This window comes from Toxotes jaculatrix, chromosome 4, assembly GCF_017976425.1.
Source record: "Toxotes jaculatrix isolate fToxJac2 chromosome 4, fToxJac2.pri, whole genome shotgun sequence".
Classification (NCBI taxonomy): domain Eukaryota; kingdom Metazoa; phylum Chordata; class Actinopteri; family Toxotidae; genus Toxotes; species Toxotes jaculatrix.
Window position 1 is genome coordinate 14,860,433 of NC_054397.1, and position 23,193 is coordinate 14,883,625.

A 23,193-nucleotide genomic window follows, 5' to 3' on the forward strand; every position below is an offset into this window, starting at 1 on the left:
ACATGACCTCATGTAGTCTTATCACCTCTGTCTCACCTTATTTAATGTTTTGTTGTGGCTTATTGTTAGGAAATACTGTGTAGAAACACTTCTTTCACAGTGGGTGAAGATTAGTCTTTTATACAGTACTGAAATATACAGTCAAAGTAATTAACAAACAAAGATGAAACTGGATGATGAAAAAAAAAATGAAAGAGCGAATGAAATCGACTCCTTTGTGCAGGTGAGATCATAAAACCCCAAAGGGTTTACAGCAAATAATCTGACCTGAAAACATAAAACGAAAAAAGCAAACAAACTCCACATGAGTAATCACCCAGAGCTTAAAGCAGCTTTTCCTAAATGTTTTATGGCGCTATTATTTTTTGATAAAAATAAATCACAGCATTGAGATGTTTCATAGATTTAATAAAGTAAGAAATTGGCTCTGGCTGTTAACATCGTTTTGATTTTTCCTCCTGAGAAGACAGCTGGGTCTTCAGCTGATACTTGTTTCCATGGTGCACAGCTGAATATTCTGTAGGCTTCCCTTAACGTAGCTTGTCTTGTTGTCCTCCCCCACACAGCTTGGCTTTCCTTTGTTACTCTGCACATAATGAGAGCCTTACAGAGTAACTCTGTGCATGTCTTTGTGGATATGTCATTGCACACATGCATGCATGGGAAAAACACAGAAGCTACGTTGTTTTTCAGATTAGTAGGGCACATTTCTTGTGTCCTTTTATATGTTTTGACTTCTTTTAAGTCATCCGCATGATGCTGGAAGTCAGTATATTCTCCTCTGAATGCACAAAGGAGCATGCCGAATACACTTATGGGTCTGGTGGGTAGCTTTGAACAGCAGTGGAAGGCAGAGAGTATGACATTTATGTTAACAAAATAATTTAATATGATTTTGATTTGCCAGTGTTCATTTTACAGTATCTTCCAAAAGTCTTGCCACACAGCAGTTTACTGCTGTTAAAAATTCTTCTCTTTGGTCTTTTCTACATTAAGTCAGGCACAAAATTTTTGGCCCAATTTGCCTCTTTGTCCATCACATAGGAATCAAACAGGCTCCAGTGTGTCATTAAAGAAAGCTCCCACCCATAAGTGCAGTTAGAACCAAACTGCAAGCATGACTCAGGAAAAATACAATAGCTCATCATAAAGAAATAAATTATATAAAGCATTCAACCGCACTGTATACAATAGTGAGTACATTAAATGTTTCCCAAGATTAGATGTGTGCACAGTGTTAAAGTCTATGCAGTTTTCACTAACTGGCATCCTAAGAAATTTTATTTTTATTTTCTAAGTTATTTACAACCATTGCTTGGTAAATTCCAAATATTAGACACTGCTGCCAATCAATATTATGCAATCTTGTGACAAGGGCTAATAGACGATGTGGGCTGTGGAAAGCCAACATGGAAATTAGTAATTTTAGATGGAAGCTGCCAATGGCCAGTATATTAGGCCAGTAATTAAATTTTGATGCCAAAAATGTTTAAAAATAGAAGAATTCAGAATGTTCTTCTTGTCAGGGTGTAAAAGAGCCAGATTTGGGCCCGTAATTTTTCACCAAAAAACCAGAACAGTTAGTAGCTCATTTAGAGTTTTAGGGAAGTTTTATTGCACATTTTAAAGGCTGAGGCACACGAGGAAGGCTGAGTGTGAAACAGGAACGAATTGGTCAGCATTGCCAAGGTGGAGAGTGAGATCAATTGCAAGCCATATCCTTCTGTCATACATTTTTAGCCAGCGAATCAGACAGAAAGCTAAATCCTTCTTAGCAAATCTGGACCATTATCCTCTTTAAAAGAGTAGCCCATCATTTTAGCTTTGCACTTCTTTTACACTCAAGTTAGACATTAAAAAAGGGGGATCAAAGTCTATGCAGTAGAACCAGAGATATCATCTTTATTTAACTCTATTATTCATGCTTAACACTGGTGCCGACATTACCGACAATACAACTCTATTGTTAACATAAATAATATTTTGGTTCCCTGCACAGCTTATCAGTTTATCTTATTCTAACTTTTTCCAGTTTCTTTGCTTTTATCACATGAACTTTAAATTGCATTGTGTGAATAGCACCAACACTTAAAAACTTAATATGCTGTGTTTCTTATTCTAATTTGATTGTGTTTATGTTTTCTGTTTTTTATGGCCCAAAAAAGACTCTATACACATTTTTATCATATGGTGGGATGTCTGAAACAAATACAGTAAATATAAATAATCACAGCACATAAATATATAGCTTTAACACATTCACCAGCAACATTTTTCCTAAGCTGTGAATAACGGTTCACAGACAAAATGATTATTGATCTGACTGTGTGACCTCTGCAGGTGTACAGCAGCATGGAGCATCTTTCTCAGCTGGAGCAGAAAGCTACGACCTCTGTGTCCCGTCGGGAGCACAAGGGCCCACGGGATGACAAGGTGACCAAGAGAGAGAGCCTAGGCAGCTTCAGCATGAGGGACAAGAGCTGGAGGACCGGTTCGCCTGAGATGTGAGTGATGGAGGTTTCTAAATGAGGTCTTTTAGAGGCACAATCATGATTTTTAAATGCATATGGCAGGGTGGGGTGAGGTGGGATGTTCTGAATATTTGTGTAAACTGGGCCTGAGGGTGTTCAGAGGGTGGTTTCCTGAAGGTGTTCCCTCTTTGCTGTCACATATCCCAGGGTGCCTGAATAACTGGTTTCTATCTCACTGACACCAATTCTGGCACTTCTTGTATAAAAAGATCTTTGTGTGAGAGTTCACACTCACTTTGAGTCAGCAACAGGCAACAGATCTCACCTCTCCAAAGTTTGAAAACTCGGAAATGGATCGCTGGTTCATATGTCTCACAGGAACCCAATATATCTCTGATGTGTAAGTGTGTCATGATTTATTATGAATAACGCGAATGCAGCTGCTTGTTTTCTCTCAAATCCAGTGCAATATTTTCTTCCGTTGAAATTATTCAAAATGATAAATACTAGTAATTTTAGAACAACTGAATACAGGTGGTTTAAATGCTATTTATAGCCTCAGTAGTGAAGTTGTTCCCTTACAGCTTTTTTCCTCTTCATCTGGTGTAGTCTGCTCCTGTCCAACTCCGACAGTGTTTACTTATGTAAGATAGAACATTAAAGTGACCTCTCAAAGGTTTTAGTTCTTTGCCCATCAAATAAAAAAATAACTTTCGTCCCTGGATCTAGATTCATTAGACATAATTCTGCTCTGTTGTTCCTTGTGTCTTGCAGCAGCTTAGAAAGACTGCAGCCTGCTGAGTCCAGACCACGTATTATTACACTGATAATATACTGATACATTTCTGATTGAGAAATATACCAGAAACATCTTCTGTTACCTCTCATAACTCAATTTCACCTCAGGAAGCACATGTCAGGATTTCAATTCCCTCTATATTCATATATAAAATAAAGTGATTCATTCACGGATTCTGCATTCATAACGGATGGATTTGATAAGGTGGAGGTGTCTCATCATTTATTACCTTATATATTGGATTTTTCCTTCTTCCATATCAAGTAGAAATTATCTATCATCTCTGCTGCTACAATTCCTTTCAGCTGCTGCTCATTACAGATTAAACAAAAACATCACCTCATCTGACACTCATTTCTCATCTTAGTGTGGCTCTAGAGATGGACCACACATTCTTGCCCCATGTTAGCAAGTGTTAACATGCAAACTGACTAAATATGGTAAATATTATACTTTCTAAACGCCAACATGTGAGGATTGTCATTGTGAGTTAGCATGCTGATGTTAGCGCTTAGCTCAGAGCACTGCTGTGCCTAAACAACCACTAGCATGGCTGTAGTCTTTTAGTCTTGTTTCAAAATGGATTCTTACAGGGAGAGGACACAGTTTGTAACACATCATGTGACTGCATCCATGTCCTTGGCCTGCAGGAAGCGCCTGTCTTGTTCAGAGTCCCTCTACATGGAAGGAGACGCGAGCCCTCCCCTTGGTGCTCGGCGACGCTTCTCTGCACTGATGGATACACATCGTTTTGCCTCACCCATTGAGGGCGAGACAGACTTCCTGTCCCGCCAGGCTCCCATCAAGGTCCGTGGAACCTCACTGGATGGGACCAGTGCCCCCTCACCAAGCCTCCTGGAGCAGAGGACCAGTCTGAGAGAGATCAATGGAGCAGGTGCGTTACAGCTGGAGGTCTCAAGGGTAGCCAGGGCGGAGGCGAGGAAATAAATGAGAAAGGCCAATAGAGAAAATGATACAGAATAAAGGGTAGGAGTGTAGGAGTTGGAAAAGCAGCCTATAATACCTTATTAGATGGCTTGTGCTGTGTCAGTGGGCAGCACTATCCTTAACATTGCTATTTTCGCCTGAAAGTGCCGTTTTAAACTTAAATAACTGTAATTTCCACATGACTCTGCATCCTCACAGACAGGCCCCCTAGACCTGGAGAGACACCAGGCATTACCACGGCCATCACCACATTATCTCCAGGTCCTGCAGCTGCCAGTCGTGACGTGATGACCCCTCTGTATGACCCTCTCGGGCCCCGGGCCACCAACGACCTGGTCCTACGCAGGGCACGCCACCAGCATTTGTCTGGTGATGGAGAGAAACGCACCTCCAGACCTGGCAATAAGGTCATCAAGTCAGCCTCTGCCACAGCCCTGTCCGTCATCATACCATCAGGTGAGCAGGACAAGGAAAGATTAGAATTAAATTCTTGATTTTCTGACGCACTAATACAGTATCTAATTTTTTTCCTTATCCTCTCTCTGCAACCAGTGGAGCAGCATGGCGGCTTCTCTCCTCTGGCCAGCCCCATGTCTCCCCACTCGTTCTCTTCCAACCCCTCATCCCGAGACTCTTCACCCAGCAGAGACTTCTGCCCAGCAGTCAGTGTGCTGCGCTCCCCCATCACCATCCATCGCTCTGGAAAGAAGTACGGTTTCACCCTCAGGGCCATCAGGGTCTACATTGGAGACAGTGACATCTATAGCGTGCATCATATTGTTTGGGTAAGAAACTTGCAGTAGTATGTGCTGTTTGGAAATCTGTTGTGCTGGAGATGAAGTCAGTTACCTCAAATAAAGAGAGATGGCTTGTGCTATGACTTTTGCTGGTGCATTTTAAAGTCCAAGTAGCAACAGGGATCAATGAATTCAAAAAACCAGAGAGCAAAAGAGGAGGTGATTTCAGCAAAATCTAAAGCTGTTGAGGAGTTGATGACTGAGGTTTGGAGTGCAAAGTTCATTAAATCAGTTATTTCTCCTCCTGTTACAGTTGTTTTATAGTAATTAACATTTACTGGTATAATTTATAACCTAACAAAAGGGAATATAATTCATGCTTTCCTCTAATCTGATAGTACACAGTTTTTAGTCTTTCAAAATACTAAGATTTAAATACTATACTCTAAATGTTTACATATATGTGAATTTTTCCTGTCATGAACATATCGGCAGCATGTGGAAGACGGCGGCCCTGCCCAGGAAGCTGGCCTGTGCGCTGGTGACCTCATCACTCATGTCAACGGGGAACCTGTTCATGGACTGGTTCACACTGAAGTGGTAGAGCTTATCCTCAAGGTAGGAATCAGCTGGTCTATTCATTCTCACTTGTACTGTACATTGGGAAAAATTAATATTGCAGGCAATGTGTCAGTCAGTTTTTGGTAACCTTGACAACAAATAATTCTGCGTATCAGCTTAGACGTAATTTAATGCCATTGATCTGTGCAGAGTGGTAACAAGGTGACAGTGACAACTACACCTTTTGAGAACACCTCCATTAAAGTGGGTCCTGCCCGGAAGGCCAGCTACAAGTGTAAGATGGCCCGACGAAACAAGAGGACAATGGGAAAGGACAGCCAGGAAAGGTAGGACCTTAGACACCTGCACCACTAACCAGTGACATGTCTTGAATAACCTCTCATGATCAGACTGTACTGTGTTTTTGTTTTGTTTTTTTTTACATGCATTCAAAGCAACCACTGATTTCTGTTCATTTTGGTATGCAGCCAAAAAAGATTTGCAGAGACTTGTCAGTTGTCTTCACTGTTGGTTTGTATTTGACACTTGCAACTTAACTGGTACACAGACGGTGAATTTGGTTATTTCTTGTGTAAATGTAATAACAACCAAATGCAAATTATCCTTTTTCACAGTGTCCATGGTTTCCTGCTGCTGGTCTGTCGGATTTCATTTTTTAACAGAACAGCTCATTAATGCGAAGTTTTCTGGGAGCTGAGCCTCAAATGTCAAAGTCTTACTTAACCTTGAATGAAACAACAATGAGAGTTTTCTTTGACAAAACCAAAATAAAGCAAATAAAGTTTGCTATAACTGATTATCGTGGTTCATGATGATTCTCACAGTGGCGTAATTGAAAATGCCTGACTGCCTCTAAGCTAGAGAATCAATGCAAAAACTTGCTTTTGCAAATGAGCAGCAGCAATGTGGACTTTATATACAATTTGTTGCTGGTGTGCTGAAACATGGAAAATTGCTAATTATGTTCTTTAAATTCAAGTTGATAAATAGGTGAATGTATATTATTTCTGTATGTGTCCATCCTATTTCAAACCTGCCTTTCCCACTCTCTCTTTTCATTCTCTGTTCTGCAGTAAAAAGCGTAGCTCCTTGTTTCGTAAGATCACGAAACAGTCCAATCTGCTCCACACCAGCCGCAGCCTGTCCTCTTTGAATCGTTCTCTGTCCTCCAGTGAGAGTCTTCCTGGCTCCCCAACTCACAGCCTTTCAGCCCGGTCCCCGACTCAGGGCTACCGCTCCACGCCTGAGCCCTCATACCTGGGTAGGGTACAGGAACTAGACTTTCACATACATGAATGGCCAAATAGAGGTTCAGTAAGATCAGTTTACATTAGAGATATTTTCCTGTTTAAAACCTGCACGGAAAGCAACTGGAGATGTTTCTAGAAAATGTGTTTTTAATGCCAGAAATTATACTAGACCCAGAAGCCAAAACTCACTTTGCTTTTAAATCTAGAGTTTGCATTTTTTGTGTATCTTAACTGATCTTTTCTGCTCACTGTGGTCCTTTAGGTGCCTCCTCCCAGAGCAGTTCTCCTGCCTCCAGCACTCCAAATTCACCTGCTCCATCACAGCACATGAGGCCCAGCTCCCTGCACGGTCTCTCACCCAAACTCCACCGCCAGTATCGCTCTGCCCGTTGTAAATCCGCTGGTAACATCCCCCTGTCCCCACTGGCCCACACACCCTCCCCTACCCAGTCTTCTCCTCCACCCTTGCCAGGCCACACTGTAGGGAGCTCCAACACCACCCAGTCCTTCCCTGCCAAGCTCCACTCATCGCCGCCGGTGGTCCGTCCCAGGCCCAAGAGTGCAGAGCCCCCTCGATCTCCTCTTCTCAAACGGGTGCAGTCAGCAGAGAAGCTGGGCTCACCTCTCACCCAGTCCAGCTCTACAGGAGGTCTGGGGGGTCCGCTGAGGAAGCACAGCCTGGAGGTGCAGCACTCCGAGTACCGCAAGGATGCCTTTCTCTGTGAGCTCGGGCTCCAGAGCCTTTTGGAAACAGAAGGGGAAAATTTGCCCCCTAATCCTCCACCTTTGCCCTCGTCCTCAACTACCCCAGAGACGGGTGTGTTAAAGCCTGTGAGGAGACTAGGGAGGCAGGAGTCACCACTTAGCAGGGAAACACTACTGGCTGGGAGGGAGAGGGAAGAGAGGGAGAGAGGAAGGGAGAGGGAGAAAGAGAGGGAGACAGAGACCGGGACAAGTCGAATTGGAGCAGCAGCATCCCAGTCATCCTTAACGAGAAAACCTCATACAAGTGAGCTGGCCTTGAGCTCACAAAGCTCCAAAAGTGCAGAAAGCACTAAAGCAACAGCTCCTAGCACCCCTACCAAAACAACAGGAAGTCTAGTTGGTCAGAAGGCACCTGAAAAGATCCATCAGGGTCAGGCAGACTTAACTCCAAAACATTTAGACCACAAGGCAGCCAAAAGTGTGTTATCTAATAGTAAAGATCCCCTGGAGCAGCCGCTGGGGGGTAGAAGTGAACCAAAGCTGGAAGGAAACAACAAGAGTGTTCCCAGTAGGCCTGGTTTACCTGCTGCTGCCTTCACTAAGAGCACTGCTTCTACTCCAGATAAATCCATCGGCATCAACGCCACAGTGACAGCAGGTCCTCTGAGCATGAACAAAACCTTTAAACCATCAGGTATGGGTGACAGCCTGAGAAAGGCTGGAGCTGAGAGCGGTGACTCGAGGACTCCAGACCTGGGCTCCAAAAGCCCCAAACTTCCAGCTCGAGTCCTTGCTCCTGTCGTTCCCCCACACGGGCAGCCTCTTTCGCTGGGCAAGGTGAGGCAAGGGCTCGGAGCTGTCAACTGTTACAGGGGAACCCTTGATTGGGAGGATAAATGTCGCCTGGAGGTTGTGGAGGAGCATTCGCCTTCCCCTTCTCCCTCCCCTACCGCTGTCACCCCCTCCCTCTGCGGGCCTTCCCTCTGTAAGTCGCGGCCTGTCTCCCCTGGCGACAAGACGAGCTTCGTCAGCCAGCTGACCACTGTGGCCAAAAACGTCCTCGGGCCAATAAAGCTTGGCTCCCAGGAGGGGGCCAAGAGCAAAGACCAGCAGACTAAGGCAGCAGAGGAGAAGCAGGGAGGCACACCGGGAAAGTCTGACACTCCCGCTGGAGGTCGAGTGGTTGTTGGGGCTGCAGTGGTGACCCAGAGTCCAGCTGGCTCACCACTAGAGAAAGCTGCAACAGGGAGCAGCCTGCCGAAAATGTGACCCCATGGGGTCCCTAAGTGGGACTTTAGTTTAAAAGAAAAAAAAAAGAAGCCTTTTTTTCAACAGAAGTCAAGCACTTAAAAACAATGTACATTCCAGTTTCAGAGTATATAAAATGTTATTTATTGATTCCAATCATTGACTGATTCTAACTGAAAACCAGGAGAAGAAAATCTACTGATAAGGTGCATTAACTATTGATTTTCTATTATGAATTATTTAATAAGAAGACTCTTAATGTAATGTGGAACACTTTATCAGATGTATATGTGTGTGAGTCTATGTGAACGCATGTCATATGATATGTACTGTACATGTGTAATAAGTACAAGAGGTCAAAAAGTGCTTTACCGATCAAAACATGCTGAATACTGTGAATACCAAATCCAGTCACTCTATTTTGTCATTCAACCAGCCCTTTCTTCTTTTACTGCTTATCAATCAAGACAATGAAACAGGGGGGTGAACTGAGGCACAGTTGAATTGTCATACTTTCTTCAAACAACACAAATGACACGCAGCATCAGTTCAGCTACAACGTGCGAGCAACACGATGATTATGCTCATTTCTCCTTCATGCAGCAGTTTGCTTTCTCTGAGCTGCACAGTCAGACAAAGCCAAAGTAGGCACTGTCAGTGGATGTCACATCAAGCATTGTCCAGTTCTGACTGTCACAGGGGATTGTGTGTGTGTGTGTTTATGTGTGTGTGTGTATGTGTGTGTGCATTTGTGTGTGTGAAACCACCTTGGGTCTATTTCTGGTGGTTCTTGAAGGCCGTGTCCTGCTGCAGAGGAAAGCGAGGGTGACAGAGCTCAGGCTCAGCGCTTATCTCCACTTCGCAGGAGGGCTACCACAGCCCTTTTCTCCCCTCAGCCTCTGACTATCAGACGACAGCCTGCACAAATACATGCACAAACACGTACACACATTGCCACAGGAGGCAGCAGTGGCAGCAGCTGATTTTCATGCGTTTAAATCCATCCCCATGTGGTCCATGAATTGGGACATGGGTGTGTTTGCGAGTGAGTGAGTTAAGAAATGTGTGAAGATGTGTGTGTGGCTTTTCTAGGATTAATAACACTCAGCACGGTTGACTCAGCAAGGGTCATGACCGAAAACCAACCTGGACATAAACAGACAACGGTGAGGGTCCTGTGACGGTCACAGGTTTTTTACTGACAGAAGGAAAATCACCTACTACTTGTTGAACAAATCACACTGGCACAGTGAAGATGTATTCTTTGAATATAGTATGTAAAGGTGTACGAAAATATTATAAGCACATATTCAGTGAACTCATTTGTTGTTTTCAGCCAGAACAGGAAAAGCAGGCAGTCGTGGATGTAGCATAGCGTCATTTATTTGTTAAAGGGCTCAATAGCTAAGGTAGGGTTTATGGATATGGGCATGGTATATCATAATGAACCTGTTACTGTAAAAACAAGGTGATCTACAGTATAATCAAAATGACTGTGTAGTTAGGTACTACAAGCTAGGTAGTCAAGATTGATTAATGTAATGCTCACATTTTGCTATGTAACGTACTGATAGTGGTGTTTGAATCAATCAGCAGGAGTTCAGAGAAGAGTTAAAATGTCCACAGGACAGACACAACTTGTGTTCCTCTCCCACTGGTCTTATTCATCTCCTTATTGTTCATATCTCAGTAACTATCCAGTGTACGTAATCTTATGCAACTCATTTACAGCAGCGTAGGAGGACTGCTGTCAACTACACAGCTTTTTAAATTTCACTTTCTGCCAGTGACTTCATTGAATTTTTGATTCCACCAATTCAGCCCAGAACAGCACATGTAAACTTCACAACAAGGCAGAAGTTCAAAGACTCAAATGTGTTTTCTGGTTCAAACTTTAGTTTCAAACTAATCTGAAAAACAGTTTCAACTCACTAAATGGTCAAGTTTGTTCTTCAACTTTTTCTCACAGCTGTTTTAGACTGAGTTAGTAAGTGTACAGTTGTGGTTGCTCGTTGTTTTACATGGCAGCATTGTCTTGGTTTTATCTGTTTGGAAAACCAAAACAATGAGCCAGATGTGGCTAAAAAACTATGTAGAGATGAAATTTTGTATGACCTGTATGACCTCTTTACATAACCACTCATTAATATAAACATCATTGCTACATGCATTTTCATTTTGATGCAATATAAACTGATTTTAATTGGTTTAAATTTATGATACACAACCCCAGTGAAAAGCCGCCTGCGATACATGTATTAACCAGTGAGTTGTTTTTTTTTTTTTTTTGGCATGGTACTCTACTGCCCTCCAGTGGTTCACAATGTCCAAAAACATGTTTTTGTAAAAAAAAACAGATTAAAAATCCTTTGGAGTGAGAGTTTCTGTACTGAAGCCAGGACCACTGATTTACTGCGAAATGGATGTTATTAGCCATAGGGTTACTGAATATGCATTTTATGTTTCTAATGACAGAATATTTGCAGTAATTATCAGATGAACACTTGAATCATGAATTTATTCATTTACCATTGTTCGTGTTCTTCACATGACTGCTAATCATATCTTCTGGAATAGGGATAAACATTTTTAAATATACTGTCTTATATATTCTACTGGTAGGAAGAAGTTCTTTTATATCTTGATGTAACGAAGGAGTCATCAGGTCATCTCTGATCACCTGATTAAGAAAACTAACTGTAATGTAATCTTATACAGCTATTATGCCCACTTTCAGGCCTTTTCCCAATCAATGGTGTCTATACTAGTGTTACATGTTTGAGAATTTCCTTTTTCTTTTTGTGATTGACAGAGAGAGTAGTATAAATGCACTTTATTTGAGGAAAACTTCATTTGCTGGTATAGTTTGTAAGTTACTTTGAAAGAAAAGTAAGTATATTGTATACAAATATGAATTCTACAAATGAACACAAAAGTCCAAGTATAAAAACATTCCACATTTCTCTGTTCACTGAAAATGTATTTATTTGTACCATTGGGGCATTTTTGTTTGTGATAGATGTGATTCAAATGCAGACACCTGAAGTGCAGTATGTGGAATAAAATTCTGAGATTTGTTCCAAAATTTGCTGTCTTTCTGAATTTTAATATAATTGTCTGTAACCCATCCTGATATAATCTTAGTAAAGCACAGTATCCGAACACTGTAACTGTAGACCATAGTCTCAGCAAACATTTTGACATATAATAGCAGATGTAACTAATTCTAATAAAAAACAATAATATTGATTATGGCTCAATTTAGGTTTCCCATTTCCAGGACCATGGCTCACTGGCATGGCTCTGCAGTGGTTCCCAAAATGGGGCACAGCAGGAAAATTTGAGGTGAAAAACTGTAAGTTGGAGGAAAGCCCTATGGCCAAGTGGTTAGGGCAAAAAATAGAAAAAAAAAAATTAACTGTAAAAACTATTGAAATTTGAATAGACCTTTTTCACAGCAGACATTTTGACTTGTCAACACGTGAAACTAATAGCGTTATTAATTTCTGCATTGCAATATTTGCTAGACTGAAACGCTCATTGATGTTATTCGTTCTACCTGTGCTTTTCCTCTTGTGAATAGTCAAAATGTGTGAGAGTGCTCTGATACTGCCAAGGCTATCAAAGAGTCAGGTTAACAGCATTAACCAGACAGGAAAATGAAACTTACAGTACAAGATGGACAAATATTTTTAACAGAGCAGAAAAGAAAGCCTGAATGATCATGAAATCAGTTAAATTCAAACAGAAAAACCATTTGCTGTTGGCTTAACTGTTTATATAACAGCAGAGCCTGTGTGTCTCTTGTACATAAAAACTGATACACCTTTCATGTAGTTTGAGGTGGGTGTAGATGTGGGTGTGGGATGCATCATTCTGCATGGTGATGGTCAATAGAAGTAACAATGACCAACAATTTACAATGACACTGAGGATCTGAGTTTGCAATTTAGTCTAATTTATTTTAAACCTAAATAAATAAAATATTTTCACCTAACATTAATTAAAATTATTGTACAAGTATAGCACCTATCACTCATATTAAAAACTAATACATATATCCATATAAACATGATTCATGTATTTACTACATGTTTTGTTGCCTAGGTTACAGATTACATAAGCGTGTAAATTGATACTGCCCAATAGCACGCTGCTTGTGTCCATTCTTCGAAGATTACCCAATCAACTTTCTCCCAGCGATTACTCCAACCAATGGCGTTGTGCCAGGAAAGGACAACCGGAAGTGAGGGGCCGCTGTCTTTAAATGTAGACGGTAAAGTGGCGGCCGCCGAACAGGGGAAACAAAGGAGTTCAAAATCATATCTGAGCTCTCAAGAGAGCGGTTGAAAGGTTATATAATAAAGGTAGAATTAGGAAATAAGGACATAAGGTGTTCTTCCTTCTATAGACCTATCAGATTGTCTGATGCCATGATTCTACACACTCCGAAGCAGTAGGTGGCGGTATTCACCTTTAAAGTTGGTTTGCGGTTCGCCAATAAACACTAAGGAGACAAAGAAGACGGGGGAGAGGGAGGAGAAAGGGGAAACAAGCTCGCGGTGTACTGGATGAAGTTCACAGTCGTGCGGACAAATTAACTCGTCTGTTAAATGGAGGGACTCTTACCACAATAGCGTCGGCTGTATTTGGTTGAAAAAGCCATTAAGACATTTGGTCGGTGCGGCTTGAGCACTATCAAGCAGGCGCCGGGGCTAGCTTCTGGAGAACGCTGAAGTTAAGCTAGGCTAATAGTGGAATAAATACACCTGAGAGGACTGCGGAGAGAGAGAGGGGAAAAAACCGAAATGAGTCAAAGTGCTACAAGGTACCGACCAGCTTAACCGGCTTTTACTGCAGGTACGTACTTGTAAATATTCCCAGCCACCCGGGTCATGGTTATCCAAGAAGAGATGAATCGAGGGTACTTTAGTTTTGACTGACAGACTGACGGGGGACGGGGTACCCAGGTATTTACCCTCTGTAAGGTTGTTATCATAGCTATTGGTTTTACTTGGCTCTGTAGTTCTCGCTGTTTTAAAGACAGTCGTTAGAGTCGTTGTAGTCACCTAGAAAAAGCCACTTGTACGAGAGCCGAAACGTCTTCTGTCAGGATCCACAACCAAGCCCAGCTGCCCTCGATTCCGCTCTTCTAACCAGAACGGAGCTGTTTAAATTTGAGGAAAATCAGCCATGTTTAAAGGAGGTGTACGGCTACCTGTGCGGTCGCTTGATTGTTAGACTCGGATGTTGTGTTAGAGTAAAATTATTGTTTTGTTTTTTTTTATTATTTAAATAAAAATGACTGCTTCTGCGTCTTGGGACCAGACACGTACATTGAAACTACAGTGGGGTTGTTGGCCAGAAAGGCTTGTTTGCACTAGGTGTCTAACTGCTTGATCTGAACTGATGAATGATGACAGCCGCCATAATCAGATGACTTTCGCAGACGCTGAGAAAGTCCGACATGCGGGTTGTCAAATGCTAATCACATGCTTTTACTTCACAGACTTGTTCCCATCAGTATAATCAGTGAGCATACACTGTACTACTGTTCCCTATTAAAACTGCTGCTCGTCAGTTTCAGAGCAGGCAGGGGGGAAGAAGTCACTGATACTTTCCTTAAGTGTTTCCTGCACATTGTGAAATCAGTAGTTGTAGACTGATGACTTGGATTTACACTGTCAACTCTGCATTTATTTATACTACATCAGGAAGTGAGGATTCGCTTTTGGCTTGCCAGCTCATAATTGAAGTGCTGTTTTCCTGAACAGTGCAAGAAAACCGTGTGATCTGATGAATTTGAAAGTTTGTTCTTAACCCCTGAAATATGGCAATAAAAATCTTGACTCAAAGATGAGCTTTTTTTAAAAAAAAATTATTGATATTTGATCAGAAGACGGTAAAAACTGCTCATCAGAATTTCCCAGAGCGCAAGTTTACATTGCCTTGTTGTGATTGAGCAGTATGAAACACCAAAATAATCTTTAATTTGACAAACTACTGTTAAGTCTAGGCAAATTACTGTTAAGAATTAATTTCCTTGCTCGACATAAACAGTTCTCACAGAAAACAATGAAGACAGGTAATCTTTTGAGGAGCTGAAACCAGGGGATGTTTTGAACTATTAATTTGAACTAATAGACTAGTTAGTTAAATAATTTATTGTCTTAGCTCTACTTTGAATATCTCTCTGTTCATTAGTTTTGTGTTGTAGTCATAGTAGTAGTAGAAGTTTCTCCTAAAATTATACAGCCAAGAAGCCAGAATCTCTACAAGTTAATCTATAACATTAGTCTTTAACTTTTTCAATCACCTTCTCAGTAAGAACTTACCAAAAAAAAAAAAAAAGCCTGTGAATTCTAGTTGAATCAACCTTTCCACTACAGCTTCTTGAATTTAACGTTTCTTCCTTCTGGAGGGAATGAGATTCTACAGCATGTACAAAGCTGACCATGAACAGTCGAGTCAAATCATTTTTTTATCTTTATAGCTCGACATCACAAATCTCAAATTTTCTTCAGGAGGCTTTACAGTCTGTGGATCCTCTGCCCTTGGACCCTTAACGACACAGATTATGAAAAACCAAAAAAAAAGTTGTGTCTTTCTTGTAAGACAAAGATACATAAAGTAGATGTAATATGCACAGAGTAGACGTAGAAGTAGGAATAGTAAAATGACAAACAGAGGTGGATATAGGCTAAAAAAAGTTAAAGCGGTATATACTGAGTATATATTAATTGTAGTAAGTTAAAGAGTTTCATCCAGAGTGAAAAAAGTGTTTGGAGTGAAGAATATGAGCATCTGTCAACTTAATTTAAGTCAATAATTTACCTATTGTTATTCCCTTCCTCTTTTTGTTCCCCCGTCGTTAGTTCTGTGTTGCAATGAGGAGCACCGGAGTCCAGCTCTGAGCGCTCAGAGGCATGAACTCTGTTTCCCCCAGTGCAGCACAGTACATAGGGGGAGTTATGCAGGATGAGCTGGTGGAGAACAGAAGGCAGCAGCCCATGGAACGGCAGGGCAGCTTTGGTCTCAGGTCGCCGCCACCGCCCCAGACTCCAGATCCCGGCAGAGATGCAGTCGGAGAGCCTGACGAGATGGACAAACTGAAAGCCAAATTGATGTCAGCGTGGAACAACGTCAAATATGGTTTGTGGTCTCCCTGGCATGAGTGTTTACAACATGTAATTTATTATGTGTGCTCATGGAAATGCATGTTTTTACATATATTTTTTGTTTTAAATAAAATAAATGGGGTTTTTTTGGTCATCATGTTTGCTTTGGGAATCCCCTCACCAACTTCCATTGTCCCTGCTCCTCTGTCTGAAGGTTGGACTGTTAAGTCTAAAACCTCCTTCAACAAGGTATCACCAGTCACCGTCCTTGGACACTCCTTTCTGCTCAACAGTGAGGGTAGGTTCTAAACACATCTCAAATAACTTATATGTCAGCAAATGCCATTATAGGTTAGTGCCCTTGTTTCTTAGTACGTGTTATTCTTCTCTAGAGGGAGAAACCACAGGAAGAGCAGACCCCAGAGGTTGTAGACATGTATGCTTTTGGTTAACCACAGTGGTGTAGACCCTCATATGTGACAGGCTGCAGGGTTTAGATCAGGGTACACAGAGCAGCAAGAGAATAAAGAAAACAAAACTTTCCTCCTTGTCTTTTATTTCACAAAATGTTCATGTAAACTAATCTCTCATATCAGATACGCATCACAAAGGGCTTCTTGCTTGAACATGGTGTAAATGTTCTTCTTCTTTCTCTGTGTCACTCTCTTTCAGACGAGGTAGATCGATTTCGTCTGGCTTTTGTGTCCAGGATCTGGCTCACATACAGGAGGGAGTTCCCTCAGCTGGAGGGTTCCACCTGGACCACAGACTGTGGCTGGGGCTGCATGCTGCGCAGCGGCCAGATGCTGCTGGCACAGGGACTCCTGGTCCATTTGATGCCAAGAGGTTTGTGTTTTTATCTGTGGTATGCATTTTTACACAGACAGAAAGCAAGCGCTCTTCTTAATTGAAAGGATAGGTTGATCCAAGACCAATAAATACCACCGAACCTCTTTCTGTTTTTCTCATTCCTGTGGTCCTATGTGCCAGTTTTTATTTAGTCTTTCTCACTTGTTAGGATATTCTGCTATAGATTCCTCTGCTCTTGTCCTTTTGTTTTCTTCACATATTTTGTATGCCTTTGTGTAGTTTTATCTCTGTTGTTTCTTTGTACTGCTGACAGTGTTTATCACAGGCCCTGTGCATTCTGTTTCTCACATCTGCTCTGTCTATTTATAACATGTATTCATTTTGTGCCCGTGCTCATTAGAATGGAATTAGAATCAAAAGATGTCTACACTCTGACTGTTCAAAGTTAAAGACTCAAGAAATTTCCAAAAAAAGAAACAGATCTTCAGCTTGGCTGTAAATATCTGCTAAGAACAAGCCTTTTTTTATTCCATAGATTGGGCTTGGCCAGATGCTCAGCAGCTAACCGATGTAGACTTTGAGGTGTTCAGACCACGTTCCCCAGCTCGGGCTGGTGGGGTTCCCATCCCTTCTTTTGGCTCTCCCCGAGGATCTAACACCCCTGAAAAGTCCCTGCCAAGTGACCAGGTGCCCAAATGCAGCCAGAAGAAGAGACCTGAGTGTGCAAGGGACAGACAGGCAGAGCCCATCCACCACAGGTTGGTCACCTGGTTCGGGGATCAGCCCCCAGCACCTTTTGGAGTTCACCAGCTGGTGGAAATTGGCAAAAGTTCAGGGAAGAAGGCTGGTGACTGGTATGGCCCCTCTATAGTGGCACACATAATACGGTAAGAGCTCCATGTTTGAAGGCGTATTGTTTTTACAAGCAAAGCTTTACTATTTTCTTTAACTGTTTACATAGCTGGCACAATTAAGCATTGTTTTGATTTATTTGTTTTTATTTTCAGGAAAGCAGTGGCCAAAACTTCTGTTATCCACAACCTGGCTGTGTATGTGGCTCAGGATTGTACAGGTGAAATTAACACACTTAGATACTTGTTGAATTACATAATTACTCCTTGTGAGAGTTCAGCTCTGAGGTATTAGTACTTTTGTTGCTTCGCTCCAACAACCGGCAGAATATTTCACCATTTTATTTTTATGCTTTCGTTTTTTTTTATTTCTCATCATGCATCTGTGCTTTCTAGTGTACAAAGAGGATGTGGTGCGTCTGTGTGATCTGTCACTAAGCCAGACTCCTCCTGATCCGTCCAGCCAAGCCTGGAAGTCTGTCATTATACTGGTGCCTGTCCGGCTGGGAGGGGAGGCCCTGAACCCATCTTACATCGAGTGTGTCAAGGTCTGAATCTTCTGCTTCACGCCTCCCATCCATCAACTTCTGTGTGTTCTTGGCGTAGAGCGATGTTTCCTCAAGAATTGTGTTGCCTGAATTCAGTTCTTTCTCAAATCTCTTAACTCATATTGAAAACATCTGTGTTCATTTCTAGAACATCCTAAAGCTGGAGTGTTGTATAGGAATCATCGGAGGAAAACCGAAGCATTCACTGTACTTCATTGGCTTCCAAGGTGAGAAACAGCCTCTTAATGCTTTTTGAAAGAGTGAGAGGAAGGAAGGGAATAAATCACAATATCCATACTCAGGAAGGATCTGGTGTTCTTTGAAAACACAATGCAAGAGCCAGGGCTACAGAGTCACCACCATTTTGTTTCTTGGCAATATACATACCTTAGAAAAGTAAATGTTTAATTTTTCTTGTACCTTATTGTGGTTTTCCTTCTCTACCTCTAAATACTGTGATCTTCTGAGCTGGTGCAACAAAATCTCGTTCCTAATACGTACCTGAACGTAAAGGGATTGACAATAAAGTTCTCTGAATCTGAATATGTTTGCACAGAACATGTTGCACTCTTAATACTGTATATCTTTAATCTTGTGTTTCCTGCTTGACTTTCCTGTAAAAGGTTGGTAAACTAAAAACTTTGGCTGTATAAACATGAGCACAGAAACACTGCTCTGCTTAGGGCGGTAAGATAATTAGAGGCTGTCGCCTGTGGGCTGAGTGAAGCCGAGGTGGAACAGCCCAACTGCAGCCATCACAAATGAGTGTAGCCATGTTTTAATATGAAGGCTGCCACCTCCATCAAAATCAGTCGACTGAATTGAAATCAGTCATTCCGAATGAAATTTCATTGTTTCCTGAACATTTGTTTTAAACCTTTCGCAATCCTTTTTAACAGATAGAAATATGTAACATAAACTGTCTTGTCCGTTTGCTTTCAGTTTACAGCATAGACAAACTGTTCCTGTGCATGATTCCCCACATGAGCTTAGTCACATCGAAAAGCACTTTGTTGTTATTTATGGGAGCACTCTATCAAGTTTGCTCGTGGTGCATCTTTCCCAGGGTAACAGTCTGTGAATCGCTTGCATGATGATGATACTGGGTCAGCTGGTTAGCTTTCCCTAACTGAACCCGAGCAAATTTCAAACAATAGTTTTAACCACAGCCCCCTTTTAAGTATCCTGATATTCAAGCTGGGAGCCTGAAGTCAATGCAGCTTCGTCTCCTTCAGAGTTTTTCTCTTTGTAGAGTGTACACAAAAAAAATTTAAGTAAAACACTATTTTATATGCTGTATGAACACGTGTGGTAGCTATGGTAGAAATGACCACATTAGGCCCAGTCAATCAAATAAACATGTCCCAAAATATACTTCCTGCTAATCATTGTTTTCTACTTACTGGAACAACAATTCTCAAAATCATCACAGAGGCACATAATAGAAGAAGTGAAAAACAAAGGAATGGAAACCTTCTGTTTTAGTACATTTTAATTTTGCTGTAGGGTTTTTTTTTTTTTGAGTCAGTGTGTAACGATTGTTAAAGGGAACCTGTAGACTATTGCGTATAGCACCGGCGTCACCACTCAACCATAGTAGTTGCTATGTGGGTCAGAGAGAGCAAAATTGTAACAACAGAAACAACAAACGCATGACTGAGCCATTCATCTGTGTTTCTGACCTTTAGCAGGTGGAGATTTCATACGTTGATACTGTGTTTTAATTCCTCTTCACCACTTCTGCTTTCTGTCTCAGACGAGCAGCTGCTGTATCTGGACCCTCACTACTGCCAGCCTGTGGTGGATGTAACGCAAGTCAACTTCCCACTGGAGGTCGGTTGCACTACATGTCTCTTTTACATTTTTGTCTCATTCCTGTCTATCCTGACTTTTTATCTCATGTTTTGGATCATGTTGGACTCTGTCAACGTGATGTTCTCACTCGATGGTGTTTTGACTCTGCAGTCGATTAAAGATAATATAAATATGTCCAATCATTAACTTTTATTGCATGACCTCTCTCTCCCTCTATCACTCTCTAGTCCTTCCACTGTAGCTCTCCCAAAAAGATGCCCTTCAACCGCATGGATCCCAGCTGTACCATCGGCTTCTACGCCAAGAACAAGAAGGACTTTGAGTCACTGTGTTCTGCTGTTAGTGTGGTGAGTTTTTACACCCTCCTCCCACTGTCTGAGTCTAAATTCAGTACCGTTAAACATCAGAAGGAAAGCAAAATTTCAGCTCCCAGAAGCATCTGATCATAGTCAGTCACAGTTTTTAGTGTAATATGGAAACGACTTTTGTAATCATTTAATTCATATCATCATTTAATTGTCATAGTCATTATCAAGACAATGTTAAAGACATCAACTTTTTATTTTGCATCTGTTTTGATAACTGACTATTTTGCATGTAAAAATGTCAAATATTTTTTGGTTCCAGCTTCTGAAATGTGAGCTGAAATCAGCTTCTGTTGATTGGATGCAAGCAATTTGAAGATGTCACTTTGGGATCTAGATATTTAAAAAGGGCATTCTTCACTATTTTGTGACTTTTTATGAACAACACAAATAATTGATTATTTGAGGAAATAGGCAGCAGATTAATCAGTAATGAAACTAATCATTTGTTACATTGATGCGTTTGTCATCCCTACATACATTATATGGAGTAAACATTTAACTGTGAAAATAGTCAATAGATTGATTAATACAGAAAATAGGTGTTGGTTCAATTTTGGCTCAGAAATGTGGAAGACTTGTTTGACGGACATCTGTGTTTTCTCCTTTAATCACTCTACTTGTGATATATTCGGTAGTGTTTTGAGACTGAGCTTTGTTGTCCTCCCAGGCTCTGTCATCATCCAAGGAGAAGTATCCCATCTTTACCTTCGTAGAGGGCCAGGGTCAGGACTATGGACTTGAAGGTCACAGCAGCAATCACAGCGGACCTGCAGCCCACATCCTGCCCCTGGGCAAACTGGGCAGGAGCAACAACAGAAGAAACAGTGATGGGTTTGTGGTCCTCTAAGGCTCAGATGCTCTCCCAGCTCTCACCTGTAGGGGGCAGAAAAGGAATTGCTAATTTCTTTTCAAACAGAGGGACTCATCCCTTGACATTGCAGCTGCAAGGAGGACATGATACTTTTGTGCTTTATCACCCTCACTGGTGAACAAACATTAAAAAAAAACTGTGGCTCCTGTCATCACTTCAGTGTGGATGGATATTATAAGCTATTAGGGCATTAGGGTTGGGTCCCGACTGGAGCAGAACTTTACTGGGCAAAGGCATGATTTTAAAACGGATCATGGTTAGAAATCTTTCAAGTACTTGAAGTATTCTTGATTCAGTTTAGGCACCTAAAAAAACCTCAGAATCGGGTATGTATGAGTAAAATCAAGCGCTTTACAGTACTCAACTCAGTTACGCTCAGCTACTGTGTTTTCTCCTGGTCTGCACTGGACATACCGGAGCTGATGTGTGGTCTACATGATATTTAATGAGCTCACTGGTCAGGTGAAGGGCTGCCTGGTGTTGTTCTTGACTTGTATTATATACCAACTGCTGTACATCTCCTTTTTATTTTCTTTATTTATCAGGTTTTTGAATGTGTGTTGTTGTGTGAGTGAGTCAGAGGTTAGTGTAGTTTATTTGTTTTGTCTTTAATAAGTGCACCAATGTATTATTTAGGAGTGAGTTGCAACCTGTGGAGGTTTCATATTCTTCCAAGAGCATCTTGAACAGCTGTAAATCCGTTCTTGTGTTGCAGACTGGCCTAATACTGCACAGTTGACCCTAGGGGCCTCGATCCCCTACACTTCCAGCTTTTGGCTTTCCATTGTTCATAATTGAGCTCATGAAACACTCCAAGAAATCTGCTGTTAAAATGTTCCTGTTGCTTAAAGAGTTACGTCAGCTCCTAGATCGGGGGTTGAAGAGAAATCATCTCTTCAGTTAGCCATAGATGCACAATTTTAATGATCAAATAGTGGCTTGTCTCATGAAACAGGATTACAGAGTCATCTGGTTAAATTTGCAAAGTGAAACCCAGAACAGCTATTTTTTACTTAAGTACAGGTTCTGGGTTTCACTTGGCAAAGTCAGTAAGACCTGCCCAAGCTGAATGCAGATTTTGCCTTGATCTCAGAGCCTCTGTTGCGATGTCATTTGTGTTTTGTTTGTCCCTTTTTTTTTTACATGAAGGCTACTATTGCAAGTTGCACTACTGCTGTTGTTTGGTTTGTTGTCCTGATTAAACTTCAAACACTGGAATCACATTTTACTTGTATCTGGTACTTTGTAGTACTTAAAAAAGTAATTTCCACAGAGGAGCAAGTTAACATCAATCTGTGTTACAGTTTGTTCCCATAGTAAACAGCATGTCATTGGAAACTTGTCTTGTACAGTTCAGAGTTGGTATGACGACTCACCCGTCCTGTGATCTGGTGACATGTTAAGTATGTGAAATATCTTGACTACTCAGAAAGGCCTTGAATGAAAACACAGGTCGATGCCTCTTATTTATGAGTGATGACCATCTGACCTTTTCTTTTTTTTTGCAGTGGTGACTGACTGTGACAGCGATCCTTGGTGATAAATTGAACTGTGGCAAAATGCATCTGATGATTTAACACAGGTTCAGAGTACAGTCCAGCAGGCTCGGTGTGAAGCCCTTCTCAGTACAGCCTATTAAACTTTTTAAAAATCCATATACAAAAAATCTAAAGAGGCTTCAAAACCGCTCCAAATTCACCAAACTTCCAAAGGACTTTATGTAATGCATTGATGTTACAGGGTGACGCTGTGTGGCATTGTTTGTCGCTGCAGTGAACATCTTCTAGCAGGTAGCATATTTATTTATCTTTACTCAGTGAGGGCCATCCTGTACAGAAAAGATCTCATGTTAAGTAAGTCTGCAGATTTCTGAGAAATCTTAAAATACTTTAAAAAAAAAAATTGAATTGCAGATAGTGAAAATGTTTTTATTCAGTCATTTTATTGATGATTATTCTTATATTTCCCCTGTGTACTGCTACAATAATTATGCGATTGCATAATCATAACCACCAGTCCATCATGTTTTAACAGTCATATCCCTTATAATTAATGAAAAATTATTAAATAGA

The 23,193-nt window shown here is 41.2% G+C and overlaps 2 protein-coding genes across 2 annotated transcripts in view; both read left to right on the forward strand.

Moving 5' to 3' along the window:
- LOC121180103 (microtubule-associated serine/threonine-protein kinase 1-like) overlaps window positions 1-11,785 on the forward strand; it is a 72,371-nt gene extending 60,586 nt beyond the window's left edge. Inside the window, exons 20-27 of the mRNA XM_041035244.1 lie at window positions 2,341-2,504; window positions 3,921-4,165; window positions 4,417-4,674; window positions 4,771-5,003; window positions 5,451-5,573; window positions 5,727-5,863; window positions 6,611-6,798; window positions 7,050-11,785. Of these exons, the coding sequence (XP_040891178.1) occupies window positions 2,341-2,504; window positions 3,921-4,165; window positions 4,417-4,674; window positions 4,771-5,003; window positions 5,451-5,573; window positions 5,727-5,863; window positions 6,611-6,798; window positions 7,050-8,761 (3,060 nt within the window). The 3' untranslated portion in view covers window positions 8,762-11,785. The remainder of the gene's footprint in view (window positions 1-2,340; window positions 2,505-3,920; window positions 4,166-4,416; window positions 4,675-4,770; window positions 5,004-5,450; window positions 5,574-5,726; window positions 5,864-6,610; window positions 6,799-7,049) is intronic.
- Window positions 11,786-13,258: 1,473 nt separating this feature from the next.
- atg4da (autophagy related 4D, cysteine peptidase a) lies at window positions 13,259-22,329 on the forward strand. The gene is made up of 11 exons (XM_041036943.1): window positions 13,259-13,600; window positions 15,616-15,892; window positions 16,073-16,156; window positions 16,531-16,704; window positions 17,204-17,555; window positions 17,676-17,740; window positions 17,916-18,067; window positions 18,216-18,294; window positions 19,824-19,900; window positions 20,110-20,229; window positions 20,918-22,329. The coding sequence occupies exons 2-11, from the start codon at window positions 15,667-15,669 to the stop codon at window positions 21,095-21,097; spliced, it is 1,509 nt and encodes a 502-aa protein (XP_040892877.1). The 5' UTR covers window positions 13,259-13,600; window positions 15,616-15,666; the 3' UTR covers window positions 21,098-22,329.
- The last annotated feature ends 864 nt before the right edge of the window (window positions 22,330-23,193 follow it).